General features: G+C 36.7%; 2 protein-coding genes across 4 annotated transcripts in view; one reads left to right on the top strand and one right to left on the bottom strand.

Annotated features, from left to right (window-relative positions):
- LOC129280037 (alpha-glucosidase-like) overlaps positions 1–8,683 on the bottom strand; it is a 22,215-nt gene extending 13,532 nt beyond the window's left edge. Inside the window, exons 1-2 of the mRNA XM_064111992.1 lie at positions 8,312–8,683; positions 4,046–4,225 (exon numbers count right to left, since the gene is read on the bottom strand). Of these exons, the coding sequence (XP_063968062.1) occupies positions 4,046–4,225; positions 8,312–8,507 (376 nt within the window). The 5' untranslated portion in view covers positions 8,508–8,683. The remainder of the gene's footprint in view (positions 1–4,045; positions 4,226–8,311) is intronic.
- On the top strand, positions 8,619–23,574 carry LOC129280038 (neurocan core protein-like). Of its 3 annotated transcripts, none has more exons than XM_064111993.1 (8): positions 8,619–8,658; positions 16,490–16,600; positions 17,232–17,283; positions 18,529–18,684; positions 19,649–19,753; positions 20,326–20,433; positions 21,440–21,754; positions 22,845–23,089. In XM_064111993.1, exons 2-8 carry the CDS (start codon positions 16,538–16,540, stop codon positions 22,994–22,996), a joined length of 951 nt encoding a protein of 316 aa, XP_063968063.1. In that variant the 5' UTR covers positions 8,619–8,658; positions 16,490–16,537; the 3' UTR covers positions 22,997–23,089. The 3 variants fall into 3 exon arrangements, 2 of the variants coding, with proteins under 2 accessions (XP_063968063.1, XP_063968064.1); XR_010296222.1 differs by lacking the exon at positions 8,619–8,658 and adding an exon at positions 23,320–23,574 and having other exon boundaries at positions 22,845–23,222; XM_064111994.1 differs by lacking the exon at positions 8,619–8,658 and having other exon boundaries at positions 16,492–16,600; positions 22,845–23,574.
- The last annotated feature ends 17 nt before the right edge of the window (positions 23,575–23,591 follow it).

Raw genomic sequence — 23,591 nt, 5'->3', positions numbered from 1 at the left:
CATTTTCAAATCGAACAATCCAATATCATAATTTAATGTCAACTTAAAGTCAACCCAGGGACATTCTATTGAATGTTTTGTCATATTAACGAGTCTTGATCTATTGAATGTAAAGATCCATCGTTAGGCCCCTGATTCTTTTTTTATCAACGGGTGCCGTCTACAAAATAGTTTTGATTGATCTGATCAACCTGAACTATATCTGCTATACAGTGCGTCCCAGAAAAAACGAAACCGAGATTAAGCGATGATTTATCATAACTTAATCACAAATACAATAGACAAATGACCTAACAAAATAAAGCTTAGAATCTCCTCTTTTATCTGATATTATTTAGATTATTCCTCATTCACGCATGAGTGAGCAAAAAAAATTGAAGAAAGGATACCAAAAACACATTTGGCGGGGGGTATCTGAATTTCAAAAAGAAAATCACATGCCTAAAAAGTTCAATATCTGTTCTTTTATTTGATACCTTAATAACAAAAAATGGTCAAGATGTAAAAAAGTTATGTTCCCTCGAAATAATGCTTGTATTTCCATAATTTCATGAAATAAACGTGTTTTCACCAGCAGGCGCGTAGCCAGGGGGGGGGGGGCGGTGGGGGCGGTCGCCCCCCCAAAAAAACGTCCCCAAAATGAAAAAAAAAAGAAGGGGAAAAAGAAAAGAAAAAAGGAAAAGCGAAGGAAGGAAAGGGAAGAAATGTAGCTTTGTGGGTTTTTCTTTTTATTCCTTTTATTTTCTCAAAAGAGAAACTCCTCCACTCTTGCTCTAAATTTATATATATGTGCGCGGTTAAATAACAATATTGCAGTTCTTCTTTGTTTCCCTAACCCTGTTTTTCCACCTCAGCTATGTGTTTGAAATGTTCAAATGTATACATTAGGGCATGGAATTAGAGTAATAGGCCGAAGTATATGAAGTTATCTTTTTTTTCACATTGATCGCGCAACTTCTGGTCGGGTCGACTCCGGGCTGGTAAAATCTTGATATTAATTTCTGCCGTCACCTCCATATAGGCAACTTCTCCCGCTTTTCAGCTCATTACTAAACAACCATAATTTGGGGGTAAACAGGTTCCTGATTTAAAAAGAGGAAGGTATAAATTTCGTGTCGTATTAAATAAAAAAACAGTACAATATTTTTTTTCATCAAATTCTATTCAACTTCAAGTCATTTCCCTGGACAATCATCTCCTGTCTTGTTTCGCGCCCTCAGTTTGAAATTTTGAATTACACTTAAGTTTCTTTATCATTCAAAATGAAGCGCTTCAGGATAGGTCAAAGAAATTATACATCATCCTTTTTTTTATAATATATAATGTCAATAAATCACAAAAGGTTCAACTTTTTGCGCACTATTTTCCTTGTAATGAAGTTCAATAATCTTAGAAAATCAATTGAATCAGAGCCGATGGGGTATTAGAGATATCTGCATTTGATGAAACGTCCGCCCTTTGAAATTTCAGAGTTTCATTGCTCTGCGCGGGGAGGAATATCTTCCTCCCGGCATATACCCTTTTTCTCCTCTGTTTGGCGAGTTAAAGATATGAACTGTCGCTAAATTGTTTGTAATCAAATCTGATCTTTCCAAGGGAAGCATTCAATATAACTTATAGAATACCCTTATCTCGGGACCCTTTTCCTTAGAAAAAAAACTATGCTTTAGCTTTCGCGCTTCGCGCGGAGTAATTATTATTTTAATTTTCTCAATTTTATCCCTTTTTTGTGCGTTCACAATCACTTTTAAAAACAAGGTTCAAAATCACAATATAGTCAACTGATTGGAGCTGATATAAGTACTAGAGACAAGAGAGACGGCTCCTTTTCATTTTAATTTATGAAACACCGAAAGCTTCGCGCTTCGCTAAGGGAGGGGGAAACTCCCCCTCCCTGCACCCACCCCCTAGGGAGCGCGCTTCGCGCGCTCTGTAAGTGTTGGCACGCTTCGCGTGCATTTACCGCCCCCTCCAAAATGAAATCCTGGCTACGCAGTTGTTCACCAGTTTCCCACAGAAGCTATCGCATAGTTAACAAAAGATTTAATGCATGGCTGATCGTCAACAAAACGGAGTGTCGAGTGAGTTTGAACGCTAGCCTGTAAAACCTCTTCATTTTATGAAATTATTGAAATTCAAGCCTTATTTCAAATAACCAGAACTTTGTTATTTCTTGACCATTTTCTGTAATTGAGGTATCAAATTAAAGAGCAGATATTGAACTGTTTACAAATGTGGTATTCTTTTTGAAACCCAGATACAGCCCGCCAAATGACTTTTTGGTATCCCTTCTTCAAATTGTTTTTGCTCACTCATGCGTGAATGAGAAATAATCTAAGTAATTTCAGATGAAAGAAGAGATTATAAGCTTTACAATGGTAGGTCATTTATCTATTGTATTTGTGATTAAGTTATGATAAATCATCGATATATTTCGGTTTCGTTTTTGTGGGACACACTGTATATGTATATATAATTGTCGTCATTTTTCTTTTCAACAGGAAATATGCACAATGTACTTTGTGAACTAAAAGGAGCGCACCTAATTGTTAAGACAACGATGAATGTGTGGCTATATATCATATCTAGAAGAAATTTTGAATACACATTCATTTTAAATGTTGGCATTTCTGGCTTTCCATAGTTGTGGTCAGTGGCGTACCGTGGGTCACGGCATTGGGGGGGGGGGGGGCACCAGCAAAAATTTTGAGTCACTAAGTGAGCGCGCAAAGCGCACCCAGTTGCCAGGTTTACTGAACTAATAGACATTTTAAGGACAGTGCCATTAAACGGATATGTCTCTCACTGGTCAAATAATGCGAGCGCGAAGCGCGAGCTTAAAATTTTTTTTATATTCAGACATAAAAAGGGACATTATAATCAATTTTTTGTAATCATGATACGTACCTGTCTCGCTACATAATGCGAGCGCGAAGCGCGAGCTGAAATTTTTGTAAATATTGACTCCAAAACAGGAAGATTTTAAGGACTATATTTTAGGAATCCATTAAGAGTATACACATCTCACCATAGTCATCTAATGCGAGTGCCAATAAGCGCTTGCTGATTTTGTTAGAATTCCATCTAAACATGCACATAAAGAACTTGTAATCATGATACCCATCTCACTAATCAAATCTTGCAAGCGCGAAGCCTGAGCTGAAAATTTAGGAAATTCAGACCTGAAGAGGGGCATTATAAGGCTTGTTTGTAGGAATTCACGAAGACAATACGTAGTTAACTAACCAAATGATGCGAGCGCGAAGCGCGAGCTGAAAATTTTTGATATTCAGATTAGAAAAAGGGACATTTAAAGGACTGATTCTAGGAATTCATGGAGAGCAGACATTATTTCACCAATCCACTACTGCGAACGTAAGCACGGACAGGAAATGTTTTATATTAACACCTTAAAATGGGGCAATCACTTTAAGTAGTCATGAAAAAGAAGCATACTATTGTACATAAAACAATAATAACTCGAAGTGCGAGGAAATATATTTGGCAGTTTGGTGTATATTGACTTGAAAACGGGAGGTTTTCATTATAATGAACAATAATGTATTCTTTCCCATTTAGTTTCTCTTCCTTTCTCCCTCTTTTTCTCCTTTACCCCGTTTTTTTTTTTTTTTTTTGTCAGCCGATTGGGGGGGCACGTGCCCCCCCCCCCGTAGTCACGCCACTGGCTGTGGTTGATTAGATCAAAAGCAACTCTTTGTAAGACAGGGTCCAGATCTGCCCTTAGAGAGAAGTGCCCCCTTCGTACTGGCCTTCGCCTATCCGGTAACACAGTCGTGCTGCCCCGTCATATATGTCAATAGATATCAGGAACGTTTCGGAGGAGGGTGGGGTGTTGAAACGACCGCCCCTGTGATGTTTTTAAGTAATGAAAAGGGGGAAATAGAAGGGATAAAAACTGTGTAAACAGAGGAGTCGGAGTCGTAACGAATTACATCACGAATCAATTGCGTACAAAAACATTGCCTTGCATTTACTTGACCCTAACCCCCCCCCCCCCGAGATCCCCGACCCCTTAAGTACTCACCGAGGTCATGGGCATGATCAACTAGTTCATCGAAGTCGTCCAGCGTCCCGAAGATGGGGTCGATGTCGGTGAAATTGCTTATGTCGTAGCCAAAGTCGACGAACGGTGATCGATATATAGGGCTGAGCCAAATCGCCCCGACTCCGATGTCGAGAAAATATTCAAGACGACTTGTGATACCTGGTATAAGAGATATAGGTCATGAATGAATATATATATATATATATGTGTACATTTTTAAAAAGAATCTATAGAAGGAACGTGCGAAACGCAGTATACAGTATGGCAACCCCCGTGATCAATCTAAGTCCTTGCCCACCTTTTTAATGTTTAGATATTTCATAATTTTTTTTTAATTACTTTACACCCAACTTAGTTTCACTTAATTTTCTTAATTATGGATCTCTAATTTTCGATTTGTCTTCATCAATAAACTTCCTTTTTTGTGGAAGGGGGGGGGGTGAAATTGACATTTAACATTTGTTTATCAGCTTTGTTCTTGTGATGTTTGTTTACCGTTGTTTAGATTGTTTGAGCTCTGGTCTGCCTTTGTTATCTTATTTATACAGTTCACTTTGTAAGCAGTTCCGTTCTATGAAAATAAGTTCCTGAAGATGGCCGAAACGAAATACATATATATCCAAGGGTCTGTTACAGGAATAGTTGCAATCGATCGCAACTCTAACATTCCTACGCAGTTCAAAGCAACCAATTTGGGACTTGTGCTTGAGTTTAAACGCATTTTTTTCTCCGATTGACCCTGGACATGTAAAACAGTTATAGGTAAAAGTGTGGGTGTGTGTATAATATATATATATATATATATATATATATATATACATGTATAATATAAAAGTGCGAAATTATACATGTACAACAGCTTTGGCAACTCTTGTATTTAAACATGTTGTGAAAGAAATTAATGGAGAGAACATTATAGACGTAGCTTAAATCAAGGTTTCCCAGAGCTATCCGCCCTTAGGAAAAATTGGTGATGCCGAGAAAATGTATCTGCCGGGAATCGAACCCGGGCTCCCTGCTTTGAACGCCGGTGCCTTGACCACTAGACCACAGAGACGGGTTAGTGGCTTGGGCGACCCAGATAAACATATTTTCGACACCTCCAATTAAATTTCCTTTGTCGGGTGTTGGTGAGTTTTGAACAATTGCCACCTTTCGCGATCCTCACGGACGCTAATATTAGGGTCCCCTAACACAAAAGTTAACGCTTAATCATACACTTGATTTTTAGGATTGATTGTACATTATAGTCAATAGGATCAAACGTAGAAAAACTGCTTTACAATCAATGCTAAGCTTTGTGTTACAGGGGGGTTACAGGCCCTACAAATCTGCTTTTCGTGTGCAAAATTATTTCCCACGACACCCGCACTATACATGCATGTAATTACGACTGATGGCTGGAGATATTCGAAATGCAGGACCTAAAATAGATCATGACATGGATAAGAAAGTGGTTTTTCAAACAAATCGAGTACATATTGAGTGAGAAAAAAGTTACTGAATTAAGGCTTAGATATAGATCATTACAGTCCATCGAATCGATATTGCATTTAATGTGGATTATTGGTGGATCTCTGGCAATTGATTCCATGGGTCAAATCACCTCTCCAGCCGAAACCATTCGCATGCGTTGATTATGTACACAGCATGTATACGTGCGGTGTTTTATATTTTGTTTACCTTGCCTACACAAACGATATGCCTCTAGCACACAATGTAATGGGCATTATGCTTTACTTTCCCCAGAAATGGGGGATTAGATTCGAATTCCCGGGGGGACCACTTCCATTGATGAGTGGATACCAGGCACGACCATGCGGTTTCGAAAAGCACCCTAAACAAGGGAAGCAAGGCTTTTCCAGATTATGAAAATGCATCTCTTAACAAGTATTTAGCTTGTGAAACCCTACAAGCATTAAAAACATATCCTTTTTCAGTATTTTAAACATCGTTTTTGACACCCTTATAACGTTACATAGGCCTACACGTAACGTACTTGCCCACTCTTTCCCTTTTTACGCGTGGTCGCACCTGGTATCCACTCTTCAATGGAAGTGGGCCCCCTGGGTGGCCTCTCGAGCTCTGGGAGGAACCAAATGTGGCTTTGGAAAGTCGTCCTAAATCGGATATATCGCTGTTACCATAGTAGCAACCAGAATTTTGCACACGAAACGCATATTGAATGTTTCCGTTCCAGATGCGAAACGAAAAAAATCTCATGCCGCACAATATGCATTGCAGGACAGAGTTTTACGACCATGACGACGGGCCAAAAAGTCTCTTCCAAAATCAACTACCGTCGCAAATAAGCGTTTGCGTTCTCCAACGAAAGGTCGGGAACACTAGCGTACCTACGGGGGGGGGGCAGAGGGGCAGTCTGCCCCCCCCCCCCCGACGAGCCACCACCCATGCAAAGCCACCACCTATGCATGTATCCCTGCCCCCCTGACGAGCTTGAAAAACCTTTTTGCCCCCCCCCCCCTGACGAAAATCCTGGAAAATCCTAGGTACGCCAGTGGTCGAGAATGACAAACCGCCATGCCTCAGCTAGATCAAAGCTCTTGCTTGGTTACAGTACATGTATGGGGCAAATTATACAAATGTGAGAAATTATACATGTACAACAGCTAGCCACTAACCCATCTATGTGGTCTAGTGGTTGAGGCACCGGCGTTTAAAGCTGGGGGCCCCGGGTTCGACTCCCTGCATAGACATTTTTTCAGCATCACCATTTTTTCCAAAGAGTTGATAGCTCTGGGGAACCTTGACTTAAGCTACGCCTACCACTGTTCTCTTCATTCATTTCTTTCCCAATTTATATATATATATATATATATATATAGGTTCAAACAAAGAAAAGTATAAAAACTCCGTGGACAGTAATATTTTAACGAATTTTCGCCCATAGGGCTTTGTCAAGTTATGACAAATTTATTAGATTGCGTCAAAATAATGCATCATAAACATGCGCGGTATCCAAGCAGTGAGCAAAAGCGCACAGAGGATGACGAAAATGTTTCTGATTGCACTTTGCTGAAGGGGCCGAATGGCACGTGGGAAATAAGGGAAGATTTTACCTGTACCACCACCAACCTGATTTATGCCATCGTCTGCTCTCGCTGTGACTTGATCTATATCGGGGAAACCAAGCGTAGGATGGCCGACAGAGCTACTGAACACCTAAGGTCCGTTAGACTCAACACTCAAGGTCTTCCTGTGGCCCGTCACTTCAATTTGCCTGGACACACCATAGATGATATGAAGATCTTCGGAATTTATCTTGCAAAGGAAGTGATGAGGACAGAAAGCTTTTGGAAGAGAAGATTATCCATCGCCTTGGATGTCTCCAACCCAATGGACTCAATGTTTCTTTCCACTCATTTCGTCTGACGTAGATATTTGTTTTCTTCTTCTTTTTCTTTCTTTTTCTTTTTCTTTTACCCACTCTTCCTTTCTTTCCTTTTCTCTTTCCTTTTCTTTTTCCTGCTCTTTTTTCTTTCTTTCTCCCCTATCTCCCTCCTTCTCACCCGCTCTTTCTTTCTTTCTTTCTTTCTCTCTCAATGTTTCTTTCCACTCATTTCGTTTGACGTGGATATTTGTTTTCTTCTTTCTTTTTTTATTTTTCTTTTACCTTCTCTTCCTTGTCTTTCTTTCCTGTTCTCTTTCCTTTTCTTTTTTCTTCTCTTTTTTTCTTTTTTTCTTTCTTCCTTATCTCCCTCCTTCTCACCCACTCTCTCTTCTTCTTTCTCTCACGCGCTCTCTCTCATTTTCTCTCTATCTACTACTCCTACTGTCTTCTTTCGTTTCCCCTTTATGACGTATCCTTTTCGTCATCCTCTGTGCGCTTTTGCTCACTGCTTGGATACCGCGCATTTTTATGATGCATTATTTTGACGCAATCTAATAAATTTGTCATAACTTGACAAAGCCCTATGGGCGAAAATTCGTTAAAATATTACTGTCCACGGAGTTTTTATACTTTTCTTTGTTTGAACCTATTTATAATCTCCGAGCAGATCATTTGACTATATATATATATATATATATATATATATATATATATATATAAGCCAATACATATATTCATAAATACATACAGACTGAACATAATCTGCTCCAAGTTCATATTATGCCTATATATCTCTCTTCACGATACTGATCTTCTGTTGTAAAGTATATACAAGGCAACGGTTTTGTTTCTATTAAAAAATCTTCCATGTGAATTTACAGGAAGGTGGTTACCTTTTAGATCTCCTATACCATCTCCGTCTGAGTCCATGAAAGACCTCGGGTAGATCTGATAGATGATAGTGTTCTTCCACCATTCCCGCCATCCAAATTCTCGACCCTCGATCAGAAATGCACCTCTCCAGAAAACAGAATGTTCTATCATCAGAGATAGGCTACCCAACAGCAGCCAATGCAACGCGGTCGCCATTATTTGTTGGAATAAATGAAAATCTTCCTTCGTTTATGACTGGCGAGTTTTATTTTATTGGTTTACAAGGATACAAAGTTTGTTTGCTATAAAGGATTAACACCAGAAAAGAATGATTCACGCCGGACATGAACCCCAATAGAACCGGTGGGTATGTCAATATGCTCAATATGTGTAATTCATACAGAACCTAATTGATGGAGTAGTCTAGCAGTCTAAATGAGTACTTATTTTGGATTCGACCACGTTCAAATTATTCGATTATATTTGTAATTCATTTGGCTATTATTATTTTGTATTTATTTATTTATTCATTCATTCATTTAATCTATGAATATAATTTTGGATGGGCATGACAATCAAATAGCTTTCCAGGAAACCCCTCCCGGCAGAACACATAAACACACCCTAACCATGCTAACCCCTAGCCAAATACACCCGCATTATTACCCATACACTGTCTGATATACACACTCACACGCGACTGGGGAATGGACCAACACAATTGACTTAATACCGGCGCCATATCAAGTTGGCCTAAAAGGGGTCATCACTTTAAGTTCACTATAGAACGAACCTTTATATTGTATCTTTTATTTTCACCGTAATGGGGAACCTCCCACTAAATTGTTCCACAGATTTTGTATTTGTTATAGAACGGAGACATAAAAAGCGTATTATTTTACTACTATTTGAAGAGGCCACGGAACTTGTTCCACTGTCCTGAGAACATGATTAACGATCAGAAACTCAAGGTCAATAACTTAGTCATATTATTATATCTTCTCTGAATTTATCATGTCCTTAACATTTTTTATTTGGCCATGAAATTATGACAGTTAACTTGATTACAGCTTAAATGGGATGTAGCAGGAGCAGATTGAGGTTTCGCTTATGGTGTTTTTTTTTCTATCCACATTTTCCCCACCCGGCCCCTGATAGTATATTGTTGTTGTTGTTTTTTGAGGGGGCAGTCCTAAATAATGATTCAAGTTGCAAGTACATCTTAGCTTTACTCTTACAAACAGAATATAATTTCTCATACAAAAAAATATTGAGTGTGCGAAGCGCCAGCTCATTATGGAATATTTAATTTATTCATACCTGAAAATAAAAAATTTTGAGTAATTTTTATGATCATGAACAAGACACGTATCTAACTAAACAATTAATGCGAGCGCGAGATGAAATTTGACGATTTAGATTTACAACTTTGCGCGAGCTGAAATTTTTGACGATTTCCCCAAAGGTAGGGGGACCAGGGGCTGGAAAATTTGACAAGCACAAAAAGAAAAAAAAGGATATCACCCCAAACGTAAGGTCATTTCGACCAAAATAAATTTGACAAGCAGAAAATAGGGTTATCACCCCAAAAGTAAGCCAGGTCATCTCGTTCAAAATACTTGTTTTATTCCGTATTTCGATTTTGAATGATGTATTTCTTTGCATAATACAAGGCCAAAAATAGTCCATCATCGGATTTCCGCCCATGCCTAAAATGGACATAACAACGGAACATTCTAAGCACTTTTTTGTAATCATGTACCTAGTGGATGTCGAGTAACAATCGATGCGAGCGCAAAGTGCGAACTGAATTTATTTTTTGTGACCTGAATAATTGGACAAATGTAGATATTATAACCGACGCGCAGATTTTTATTGAGATCTAACCCTATCTAGGCCGGGGACCTCGGAGGCACCCCCCCCCCCCTCAAAGATTCACGCAATATTTTCGCCGCGCGAATTTTTTTTTACCACGCCGCTCGCTGACTTTTTACTGTCAAGTCTTTTGCAGCTTTTGAGACCAAATTTGCGACACCCGGGTACGCGATTTAGAAATTACGCAACGTTTTTGTAAGTGCATGTCAGGCCAAAAATTGCTCAAAAACGTGATTTCGTGTACAAAGTCAATGCAAATTGTGCTTTCAACCAAACATCATAAAAAGATTTTTGTACATTATATCCTAGACAACCTGCTTGCCAATTTTGGCGAGATCACGCAGTCGAGGGCAAAACTCTCAAAGGGGGCCTGGAATCCCCCCCCCCCCCATATCTCCCAAAATATCCTGGCCTAGATAGAGTTAAACATTAATTGTTTAATTAAACCGGGACATTTCTATTCTCTTTTTGTAATCATTAAAGAGGTGGTTATATTCTAAATAAACTATAATAATAATAATAGCCAATTCTTATATAGCGCTTTTCCCAGAATGGCTCAAAGCGCGTTACAGCATATTATTACCCCGGTCGTTGGATTCATTTCAATCCTGCACGAAAAGTGCGCAATTTCCACTCCCTGGGGAGCATTCCTTGCATTCACCGCAGCCTCATTATGGCGCTGGCAAATTCAAACATACAATATATTTCGCATCCTACCGGGTACCCATTTAGCACCTGGGTCGAGAGTGGCAAAGTGTGGATTAACGCCTTGCCAAACTATGCGAGCAAGAAGCGACAGTTGAAAATTCTTGATATCCCAATCTGAAAAACTGAATAATTTTAAGCATGCTGTTAAATAAAGAACACGCTGTGCATCTCAATAAGCAATTAATGAACCTCAAATCTCGAGCTGAATTGTTTTGGCGATTTAGACCTAACTTAAGTGGGACAGACTAATCACTTGGAATCGTGAACAGGATGCGTATCTATATCTTGAAATGAATGCGAATGCAAAGTGCGAGCAGATAATATTTGATATACACACATGACAAACTTGATATTTCTGGAAATCAAATAATGCAAGCGCCGAGCGCAAACTGAAAATTTTGGACATTCATTACTCTTTTGTAATCATGAAAAGTAAACGCAATCTCACAAAAGAACACTGAAACTCGCAAGCACAATAATGCATTCATCTTGACCGAAAGACGAGATATTTAAGCCCCATATTATCCTCATGAGCAGATTTTTATTTTACGTAACTACTTAATTATTTAATAATTATGACTGTAATAGTTATTAAGGAGATATCCCCCTCTCCTTGTTTCATTCACTTTTCTGCCTCCTCTCATCTTTCTTCTACATTTTCTCATCTCCTTTTTTGCTTCCTTTTTTCAATTTTCTTTTTTTATGGCGCCGTCAATAAGGCGAGGGGGCGACCCCTTTTGACCCCTGGATACGCCTATACTATAACACTACCCTACAAAACTCTAGGCAAACAAGAGGAAAGGATAACAAATATCTCCTTAAGAAATAAAATGAACAAACTTTGTTTACAAATAGTAGGAGTTAATTAAGTCTATTTTATTTTAAGAACAATGGTGTTTGCCATTAGAAAAATTAAATCAGCGCCGGTTCATCGGTAACTCTCAGTTATCAAAGCCAAGCGTTTTCCTGTGTAATTCTTTATCGCGTACAAATTTTCGTGGTCACTATATGGTATAGGAACCCCTGCATGAACAAAAAACATAATAATTCCTCTCACCTGGATTGAATTAAAATGCCATTGATAGAAATTTTCGTTTTCCATCTTTCTAAATCCAATTTTGTGTTTCTCGTTCTCTTACATGATATTTGCACCTGTTTCTATTATTAGAGTTGATTATTTTTTACTTTTGATATTCATCCTTTTTCCCTCAAATAAAACATGGGCGGAAATCTCAGGAGGGACGCGTCCCCCTACCCAAAAATAGTAAGGTGGACATATTATCAAATGTCCCCCTACTATTTTTAGTCTTTTATGATGGAGAAAAAAATCACCATTCACGATCGAAAAAATACATGTATTTTGGACTAAATGACCGTACATTTTGGGTAAAAACTTTTTTTTTTCTTTTTCTTTTTTTGCTTGTCAAATTTTCCAGCCCCCGGTCTCCATTCCTTTGGTGGCAGATTTCCGCCCATGAAATAAAACACCCAAAATCTTGATGTGAAAGAACCTTCTGTAAATTGATTCCTTTAACAATATATTCATTGCCCAAAATCAGGTCAATATGTGTTCAGGATCTTTATCTACATTGTTAAAGGACAAGTCCACAAAAAAAATGATTTTAATAAAAACAGAATAATCCAATAAGCTAACATTAAAAATTTCATCAAAGTCCGATGTAAAATAAGAAAGTTATTACATTTTAAAGTTTCGTTTATTTCACAAAAGATTTAATAATAATATTAATAATACACAGTTCTTGTAAAGCGCATATCACAATTATGAATAATGTCTCTATGCACTTCCAAAGGACTTGGATATTATTACCCAAGCTGTAGCTTGGGTAATAATTACAGCGCATACGCATTTCAAGGAATAAATTCCTGCCAGGTACCCATTCACCTCACCTGGGTTGCGTGCAGCACAATGTTGATAAATTTCTTGCCGAAGGAAATTACGCCATGGCTGGGATTTGAACCCACGACCCTCTGTTTCAAAGTCCGGAGACTAATCCACTGGGCCACAACGCTCCAGTTATATGCATATCCTGATCGGTATGCAAATTGGGAGCCTGATGACTTCATCCATTCTTTATTTCTTTTGTATTTTATTATATGAAATGTTATTTTTTTTTTTCTCATTGTCGATTGAAACGATGATCAATTCCTCCCTGAACATGATGAATTAGTATTGTTTAATACTAAATGGTTCAGTAAAGTTGGTCCTTAGTGTCAAATCTGTAGAAATTGAATATTGCATAATTTAAACAATAAAAAACAAAAGAAATAGTGAGGGACATCATCATCCGTCTCATTTTGCATGTCACCGAGTTGTGCATATCACTGTTTTGTGAAAAATAAGCGAACTTTAAAATGTCATAACTTTCTTATTTTACATCCGATTTTGATGAAATTTTCAGTGTTATGCGAGTTTGATTTTTCCTTTGTTTATTCGATTCAACATTTTTCTGAGGTAGACTTGAGCTTTAATCTTATGCTCTATCGACTAAATGCGAAAAGAAAATTGTAGATTGACACTAACACGCTTGCATGTGGTTACAAAGACCAATGAAATAAAAAGAAGACAGTGATATTAGTTATAGTATTTCAATAGAGCGAAAGAGGGAAATATTATAAGGAAATAATAAAATCTGTTAAATTAATAAGAGGGAAAGATATCAACAGCTAAAGAAAACAAGCCTAAAAATATACGAACAGTGAAGGACAGAAAATCATAAAACAAAATAACAAAAAAATAAAAGAAAAACCGACAGAGAAAGATGTAGGGGCGGGACTTCTAATGAGCAAGCAGAAAGAAATTGCAGTCAAATTTTAGGTTAAAGGGGAGCTCATTAACAAATGGGGAAAATTGTGTTCTTTTGTATCAGTGCATGGATACCTTAACACACTAGTGACCACTCTTTAGTACGATATAAAGAACTATAGACGAAATGCCTTGGCTTTGATAACCAAAAATAGTGACCAACGAAATGACACTGACTTAATTTTCCTAATTGCAAATGTCATTGTTGGTGAAATAGAATTAGCTTAATTATTTCCTACGTGTTGTAAAAGGGACGTGTTTGTTTACCTGCTTTCTTTATTTTAATTATTTGGTGGTTGTTTACAGCAAATTTTTATCTCTTCCGTATTTTGCACCCAGGATTAAAGAGATGATACAGGCTCTGATAATAATATTATACACTGTTGGTCATAAAGGTGGAATATTTATTTTTACCCCAGTTTAGGGAAGGATTTTTAAAATTATTTATTTCTAATAGATCTAGATAATGGCATACATTCTCAGATTTTATTGAATACTAATTTGCGAGTATTTGTTTTGCGTGACTGCTTCATCATATGTGTGTTACTATGCTAATCAGCTAAGGGACCTACGTCCTTAAGTCATGATTGACAGTAATGAGGATTAATGCCTCACAAAAGGGCACTGATATATAGCTGATCGACACGATTTTTATCCTGGGGCCTCACAGTAACGAGGCCATTGCTTAGCCCCTGAATCATGACTGTACGCAGTGTTTGCTAGGGTACGCGGCCCCTTCCACAAATCCCCCAAAACGAAGAAAATGCAATAAATTGTCAAAAATTTATTGCATTTTCCCCCGGCCCCCAACAGGAAAAATTCCTCTGTAGGGCCATGCATTATGGTTCAAGGCATGGCCACACAGAGAAATTTTTCCTGTTGGGGGCGGGGGGAAATTGCAATGAATTTTTGACAATTTATTGCATTTTCTTCGTTTTGGGGGATTTGTGGGGGCGGCCGCGTACCCTAGCAAACACTGCGTACAGTCATGATTCAGGGGCTAAGTAATGGCCTCGTTACTGTGAGGCCCCAGGATAAAAATCGTGTCGATTAGCTATATAAGTGCCCTTTTGTGAGGCATTAATCCTCATTACTGTCAATTATGATTTAAGGACGTAGGTTCCCTAGCTGATTAGCATAGTAGCACACATATGATTTAGCAGTCACGCAAAAGAAACACTCGCAAATCAATATTCAATAAAATCTGAGAATGTATGCCATTATCTAGATCTATTAGAAATAAATAATTTTTTTTAATCCTTCCCTAAACTGGGGTAAAAATAATTATTCCACCATTATGACCAACAGTGTATGAACAGATGAATCGAAATCAGACAAACAAAACACTTAAAACTAATTAAAATCGGACAAAGATATAGCAAGTTATGATATTCTATATTTCTACAATATTTCCGTAAATCCGAACATGCATATCCCTATGAATATGCAATGACCAGGCTGATGATGTCATACCCCCACTTATAATTTTGTATTTTATTGTACGGATTTTCTTTTTAAACTTAAACTTTGTCCACCAAGGATGAAAATAATTGGATTGGATTGACAAATTATTTAATGCATAAAAAATGAATTGCTGTAACGTACTTTGATATAAAAGCATACCATACGTACATAAACGAAAATATATTTATAAATTGTTATTTCTTTTCTCAAAAGTGTATTAAGAAAATAAGAGGAATTCCGGTTCATAATGCATATCCATGATGACGTGCATATACTAAATATTTAAAATAATATTGTTAAACTTTATTATATAATAACTTTGTTATTTCTGATCAGATTTTGATGAAAATGTCATCATTTTACTCGATGAATAGATATATTTATTGTGTTGCTTGGAGTATCGTTTTAAATCCAATTTATCCCATCTAAATGCACTTCCGTCAGATTGCAAAAGCACGCGGCCTAAATAAAATGTAGGGAAACAATGAAATCAAAGGAGAATAGAATAAGTGATTAGGTTAATGGCCTCGAGTTGAAATTAATCATCGCCAATGGTGTTATGAAAAAATGGGACAATAATGATTCTTGGAGTACTTGTTGTAATGATTTTGTTTTCATATTTTCGTTCTTAAAAACAAGCAATATGTCGAACAAAATTAGACGAAGGTTGTCAACATTTGTAAAAAAAAAAAAAAAAAGATATCCCTGGAAGAATGCACAAGAGAGGTTTGTTAACCCCCCCCCCCCCCTGTCGTCAAGGGTTGTGATTACAGTGATGACCCTTTAATGAGGGATGGTTTCTCATAAAATATTTAATGGCGCCGATATACGTTCATGGTTCCCATGCCCTTATATGGACCCCTCCACTCGGATTCGCCACTGCCTTTCGAGCCCCGGTTAAGATAAAAGAGTTTAGTCATGCGGAATCGCTTAAATGAATTGAATTGAATTGAATTGAATTGAATTGAATTGAATTGAATTTATCAGAACTTCACTGGCAATTGCCAATATTTTGTTCATAACAAGAAATACAAAATGATACAAGACAAATATACAATGTAAGGAATATAAGCAAATAAACAAAAACCAAAAAAAATGTAAATGCTTACATTGGGACATCTGATGATGATGACGATAATTATTATAATTCAGTAAAAAAATAGTATCTAAAGTAAAGACTATTCCGAACTATTAGGCCGATGGCATTGATAATCATCATTATAATCAATATATTCACATTAAATAGATATATAGGCCCAAATGACGTCATGACGACGGGCAGGGTTATATCAATCTTAATAAAACTGCTCTGCGAGTATTTCTTTAGGCAGAATTGGATCGGAGCTCGAAGATATCGCACGTATAATATTCTACCATGAGAACTGAAAACCCGCAGGCCTATACTTTCATTAACGGAGTGAACGCGATAATGATTAAGGTAAATGATGTTTATAATGTGCTGAGTGTTCGTTTTTTCAGTATTAATAATTTTATCACCATTGCAAAATTCTATGTATAAGTTTCATTAGTATTGTGTAATTTGATGCCTGAGTTTGATTTTTCATTTATTGCATATTTTGTATTTTTGTATTACGTAATTATTGATTCAGTTTCAAACATACATAACATCTAATTCATACGTGTATCTTCGTACATTTTCTTTGAAACTGTAGGAGATGGTTTTTACGAAACATGCATTTTCCATTTTAAAAGTTTTCATCCGTGTCAAATTCATCAGGATTCAATTTCGTCAAATGTGTATATTATTGAAAAGGTAACCAGATAATTCACTATTAAAAACTCCAATATTTTTTTGCAGATTTTTATGAGATCATTGATTTTTACTCTACTTATCTTTATATAGTTATTTTTAGATTATAGTACCCCCCCCCCACCTTTAACTTCATGATATCATAGACCATCAAGTGTGCCTACATCTTTAAATGCTATTTTTGTGTTTTATTTATTAATTTACATATTTCCCATCTCATCATTGTATCAGTATTTTGTGGCATTTAATGAAAATCCATGAAAAAAACGTTATCTTCCTATCAATTTTTCACCATTAGCTTAATCCGAAGTCGGTCATCCTCCTCCTTCTATTCCAGCAGTATATGCAAGGTGAGTTTAAGTAGGTTCGGATTTCGAAATAAGGTAAGCCCCCCCCCCCCCCCTCCGGCTGCCGACGTACCCGCTTTATACGACAATAAAAACTTTTCTCTGTGATGTATCTTATGAAAATATGTAGGACTCGAAAATGCCCTCCCATAAAACGGAAACCTGCTCTATAACGATAGACTTGATAAAACAGATATAAGTTTAAGTAAAATTTGTACAAAAGTAATGTGGGAGTATTTCATGTGGGACACCACATATTTTTGTTGAAGTGCCGTTGGAGCATATCCAGAGGATTAATGAGCTAAACATGCTTATCAATAATTCAAATTTTCTCAAAGTATCATAAATCTGTTTCTTTGATTTGTTTCTAATTGTGAAAATTTAACAGGATTTAAAGGATTTTAGTGGTTTTACTCCTCTTTAATTATTGACTTCGATATTGAAATTCCTTTGTATAAAACGTGCGTCCAGTAAAACCGTATAAAAAGCCGTTGGTATTTATAGATTATAATGATGTTGATAATGATGATGATAGTAATAATAATGATAACAATACTACTACTAATAATAATTTAAATCAATTTATTAAGCGCCTTTTGTCAGAGGATAAAAAGAATCATAAAACAAAATAAAAAGTTTACCCATTATTGGGTAAAATGGGAATAGGCATGTTGATTTGGTCAAAAGATACGAAATATTTTGCAATTTGTACGCAATATTACATTGAAATTTACCCTTTTAATAAACATGAATTTTGCCTTATATTGGGTAAATTTTACTCAGTGTTATTGGAGTCTATAACTCTGGGTTTAGCTCGAAGTACAGAGTGTACCACTTTATCAGTAGTGGTCATAGCATTCAAGGAATAATTATTTATCACACCTCGGTTGAGTGTAGCAGTGCGCTATTATTCTTAAACAAAACAGTTTAGAGCTGAAATGATAGAAACACATTATAATTTGCCAAAGACCTGTAAAAAAATAATGAACACCATCCTCATCATTACCGCCATCGTCAGTATCCCTGTCATAATCACCACGTTCGTCATCAATATTTCCGCCTTCATCACTGCGATCAACACCACAACCACCATCATTATCACCATCATCATCACCACCATCATCAACATCATTATCACCACCACCACCACTACTACCACCATCTTCATCATCTTTATCACTATCGTCATCATCATCATCCTTATCTTTATGTTATTTTCATTTAAACGACTATCTAAAAAAAATACAGGTAGGCTTGTACTCGGCGAGGGATCATGTACAATAGTAGGCCGAGACGATAGCTGTCAGTCTCTCCTCGATTCTGGTCTAACTATCCAATTAGCGTTGAAGAGCATGCCTTTTCGGACCTTAAGCAACAGAACTTCGCTATACTGTGGTTTTCCAGGTGAGTATGGCCTAATTTAATTTCATTGTAACCCCACCCCCCCCCCCCCCCCCCCGTGAAATGTTTCCTTCGTCTTCTTTGGACCTTTTTATCTTTCCTTACCAAAGATCAGTCGTTTTGAAATTAGTATACCAGACTGTATTTTGTTCAAAGCCTCACCTCAATTTTTGTTTTAATAAGATAGAAAATGTACATATGATTTCTTGCCTATACCAGAATCAGAACCCACAACCTTGCCATTGTACAGTAAGCGCAATGAGTATGGCATTCCGTCACGCTGGCCGGTTGCTCGAGGAGATACCAATAGACCAGTTCGTAGTTACTTCATGGACAATTTTGGTCAAATGACCTTTCATTTCTTTCATTAAGATAGGCAGATTTCAAAGCAAGGTATTACGTATGCATGCCTTACATAGCGTGATGAAGAAATTGAATAGACCAGGTGACTAGAATAGCACATCAATAAACACTCTATGAAGTTATTTGTTGCATTTCTACTTTGAATGCATATTAGAGGATGTTGTACAATGTACTTGGCAAACTGTGCAATAATACCAGTCATTCGTGGACGCATTGTTTTTTGTGGATGTGAATGAAAAACACAATTCAAAAGAATATATGAATAATCAAGACATCGAAGTTGGTGCTTATCTCATTAAATTTTAAACCACCATGTCACTTTAGTACAAATGACTTTCCTTTGATCATGCGCAGAATCTTCTGATCATGCGCAGAGTGGAACTACAAACTTGCTTACTCCTCTTGTGTTTACCAAATTTTGGGAGAAACGTTTTGTCGCTTAATTGGATCAAAATGTATGTAGCCATCTTTTTCTAGGAAAATCTTGTAAGGGCTTAAGTAACAATTGAATAAATCCAATGAGTTTGTTTGAAGCTTTTGAATTAAACTACATTATACACTTTCGCGTTCCTTACAAATTACTTTATTCATACAAATAATACAGATTGTTTTTCCGAACCCTGTTTACATGGAGGGTTATGCATGGAAGAGGTTCACGGATTTAGCTGCAATTGTCGAGGAGGTTATGGAGGATTGCAATGCGAATCTGGTAAGAAATTTTTCGCATTTTCTTTAGCCTTTGAATTCTTAGAGACACCCTTTATTGGAAATGTCATGGAAATAATTCTTTATGCGAAAATATTTTATTGAAAATAATTATTTAATTCATCATTTTTTTGTGGTTTATAATCAAAGCTACACAACATGTTTTCTGTGTGTGCACGTGTACGTGCATGGGATAGGTGTTTCCGTGCAGGTGAGTGGGGTGTGTGTGGAGGAGAGTGAACTTTTGAAATGCATGACATCTCTCCTCCATCAAAAATGTATCTCTTCTTTCTTCATGTCTGCTATAATATTCAATATAAGATAAAAACAGATGCCTATTGACTTACGAGGTTTACGGTAAACCGTAAAATGACGGTGGAAAGTCACGCAGCAAGTTGCCGGGAATTTACCATCCAAATAAAAATACGGTAAATTCCTGGCAACTTGATGCGCGACTCCCGACGTTTAATGCGGGTCTTTCGTAAATTTTACGCTATATTCACCGTAGAAATAAGGCCGGAAGAATACATTTATTGTACATATTTATTATGTTGGCTGTACGGTTCTGTCTTCTAGCTTGTCAGACTGAGCCGTGCCTTAATGGAGGAACGTGCGCGGAGGAAATCGGAGGTTATAGATGTTCTTGTCCTATAGGTTTCGCTGGAGCACACTGTGAATACAGCGGTATGTTACAATCATATCATTAGTAGTTTTCTTTTAACGATTTCTTTCGGAAATAACGTTAATAGGCAGAAGATTGTGAGTTTGAAGAGCTCATTGCAAAAAAACTTGGAATAGGAAAAGGAGAGAAATTAAGAAAACTCGGATGTTCAACGTAGTGCTACAGAATATAGCTTTTGAGGGTTTGAAATAACATAAATTTTGGGTCTCAATCGTTTCGATCCCTGGCAACCATATTTTGTTACTTTCTGAATTATGAAAGATCTTACACCATTTTAAAGGTCAAACTTTTGTTGATAATAAAAATTGTGGAGGTATTGTAGAAATATTCCCTAGCCTACGTATGCCTCAACGATTTAGTTATTTTCATTTCAGTCTTTAAAACTTAGAAATCAACCAACTATTAACGATACATTTTTTTGCCCATTTCTACCATTCAATTTTAGTGTATTGGGGAGCACTTTCTCATGGAAAAGAGCTCTTCAAATTTCACTTTTTATTTCTCTTTGTTTTGTGTCATTGAAAAAAAAAATCTATCCAGTTTCTATCCAATTATTCCGAATATATATTTTCTTTATAAAATAAAGAATGGTAATTTGTTTTGGTAGAGAGTTAGGATCAATTAATCTGACAAACTTCTCTACTATTAGTTGTGCATTTTCTTTCTTCTAATTATAGCTCTAACTCTAATCTTAAAAAAATGAATTAATTGAAACAAAGTTATCTATGTTTAATTTGGTTTGATCAAAAAGTATTTGATCATATTTGAAGAAAAAAAATTTGCCGTAGTTTCATTTTGATATATCTTTGACAGGAAGGTTGAGATCACCCTTTTTTTAAGATTAAAGGTTATCTCATCGAATTTTTGTATCGGCGAATGAATTCCGATTTCGAAGTAGGCCTAATAAGAAGCAACTGCACTATGCAAATCAAACTCTCTCTCTTTATGTTAGTATGCGGAGGGGTATGTTTAAATTCATCATTGCCTGTTCTGTTAATTCTGGTTTAGACATCTGCCCAGAGGAATGGGAGACGGGGAAAACAAAGTGTTTCAAAGTTGATGGTTATCGAAACAAGTATCACGAGTCAATGCAGCACTGTCGATACTTGGGCGACGGGGGCGTCGTCACTTTGGGAAGCGGGCATCTCGTCCAACCTTCTCTGCTCTTCATAGAAGAAGAGGAAGACTTCACATTTCTGAGTCCTCATCTTAACACAAACATGTCGGAGGGCGTGTGGGTGAATTGCTGGGAGGGCAAAGGACACTGGGAGTGTTTTCCTGACAGTTTCATATACCTTGGAGCCAACCAAAGTTCGTACAGAAGTAAGCCAGCGGTAACGTTTTAATGTCCGCTATAAGAATTTTTTTATCCCAGAATCTTATAATTGTTGTTCTCTATGTTACTTTCCCTATAAAATGGCGCGCGTCATCAATAATTAGTATGCTACGGTCGTTATTTTGTTAGCAGTTATCATATTCTGAGCAGAAAGTAGAAAAAATAGAACGCCCCCCCCCCACAAAAATGATATGGAAATCTTTCATTGGTGGGAAACGGATATCACATGACGTCATAGACAAGCAGCTGCCCATATGTTATGTAATATAAAATGCAAACTTGTAATGGTTCGTGATGACTTATTTTTGTTTTCTTTTTAGGAACGGGTGTAAAATGATTTGTCTATTGATATACTGAATATACATTAAATAAAAAAACATTTTCAATTTTCAGAGAAAATGACATTTCATTGTTTTTACCATTCGGTATGTAGGAAAGCTGCTCGCATATGACGTCACAAATCAAATCATTGAAATTCTAATACCTTTCTTTTTATTCTTCGATGGATTTTTTTTTTTTACCTTCGGCAATATTTTTTATTAGTTTTTCTGCTATTTTTACAATAACTTTTGTCAGGGTAAACTTAGCCGTCGATTTAGGAAAATATGTATCAAAAATGAAATGCTACAGTCGTTATGGGGTGATATGAATTATTATTAGATGATTACTCTTGAGTAAAGTCATATAGGGTACCAAACCGTAAAATGAAATTTCTTAAAGAATTGCGGTATATGTCTATGTGCGTGGGGTTTGGATGTGTTTTACTGAAGTGTTTATAGGTGTGTTTACGAGGGGTGTACACTGAAAAATTCCGGTATTGATTTAACACAAGCCCGGAATCTATACTAATCTGGTGTTAGACCAAAACGAAACTGGTGTTGTTTAACACTTCTCTGGTGTGGACATATATAGATTCCGGGCTGGTGTTAAATCAACACCAGAGTTTTTGCAGTATATTGGTATTTTTAAAGCTTTGTGATCGTGTGATTTTAATGATAATATAGATAATAATCATTATTGAAGTGAATAAACATGTTTTAGAATATCTTTTTTTTTCAAACCCTCATTTTTGTGCAGATTGGGCTGATAATCTTCAGTTCAAGGAAGGACATAATTGTGCGCTTATGAACCCAATCAGCGGGAAATGGTATGATGAAGACTGTTACGTCGCGAGGTTTGCTGTCTGTCAGGTTAACATCCCCTCCTTCGGTATTTATTTGCTTGCATGAAAAGGTCGATTCATCGGCGGTGCTATAGGGGGCAAGAGGTGTCAGTCGCGATTTTCAAAATCATAAATAAATAGAGGAGGGGAAAAAGGAGTAGGAATAACAAGAACGGTATACATGTAAAGGATAGAGCTTGTTTTTGCTGGGCCATACAGAATTAAACGTCATGATGAACCATATCGACGCATTTAAAAGCTCGTTTATTTTCGATGCTTTAATAGGGCTTTCAGTCTGGATCTGGATGCGTGTGATTGTTTTATCTGTGCACCCATGTATGGGAAGCTGGATGCCGGCTTGAGAATATACATGTACATCTGGCATTGCAGACTTGGTTTACGTTCATGCATATGCACACAAGTTGCGCATTTTCTTTGATGTTTTGATTTGCATAATATATTTCTCTGATAACATTATCTTTTGCTTTACGTTTAGTATTGACATAATAAAGTGTTTTATTATGCTGAGTGAGTCAAACAAAACATTTACACGTCAACAATAATTATGAATTTAATGAAAACAAAATCGACGCGAATGCGAACGTACTATATGTCTTATTAAAAAGAACAACTTCTAACAACACATTTTATAACATTGTTAT

This window comes from Lytechinus pictus, chromosome 17 (genome assembly GCF_037042905.1).
Source record: "Lytechinus pictus isolate F3 Inbred chromosome 17, Lp3.0, whole genome shotgun sequence".
In the NCBI taxonomy this organism is placed as follows: Eukaryota; Metazoa; Echinodermata; class Echinoidea; order Temnopleuroida; family Toxopneustidae; genus Lytechinus; species Lytechinus pictus.
Note: the sequence above shows the minus strand (reverse complement) of the source record. Positions and strands in the feature narration are given on the sequence as shown.

Bases quoted from the DNA above. Each gene is read 5' to 3' on its own strand.
- LOC129280038 (XM_064111994.1), top strand. From the start codon at position 16,538: ATGAGAACTGAAAACCCGCAGGCCTATACTTTCATTAACGGAGTGAAC. The intron at 16,601-17,231 runs GTAAATGATGTT...TTTCACCATTAG, and splicing joins TGAACGCGATAATGATTAAG to CTTAATCCGAAGTCGGTCAT. The intron at 20,434-21,439 runs GTATGTTACAAT...ATTCTGGTTTAG, and splicing joins AGCACACTGTGAATACAGCG to ACATCTGCCCAGAGGAATGG.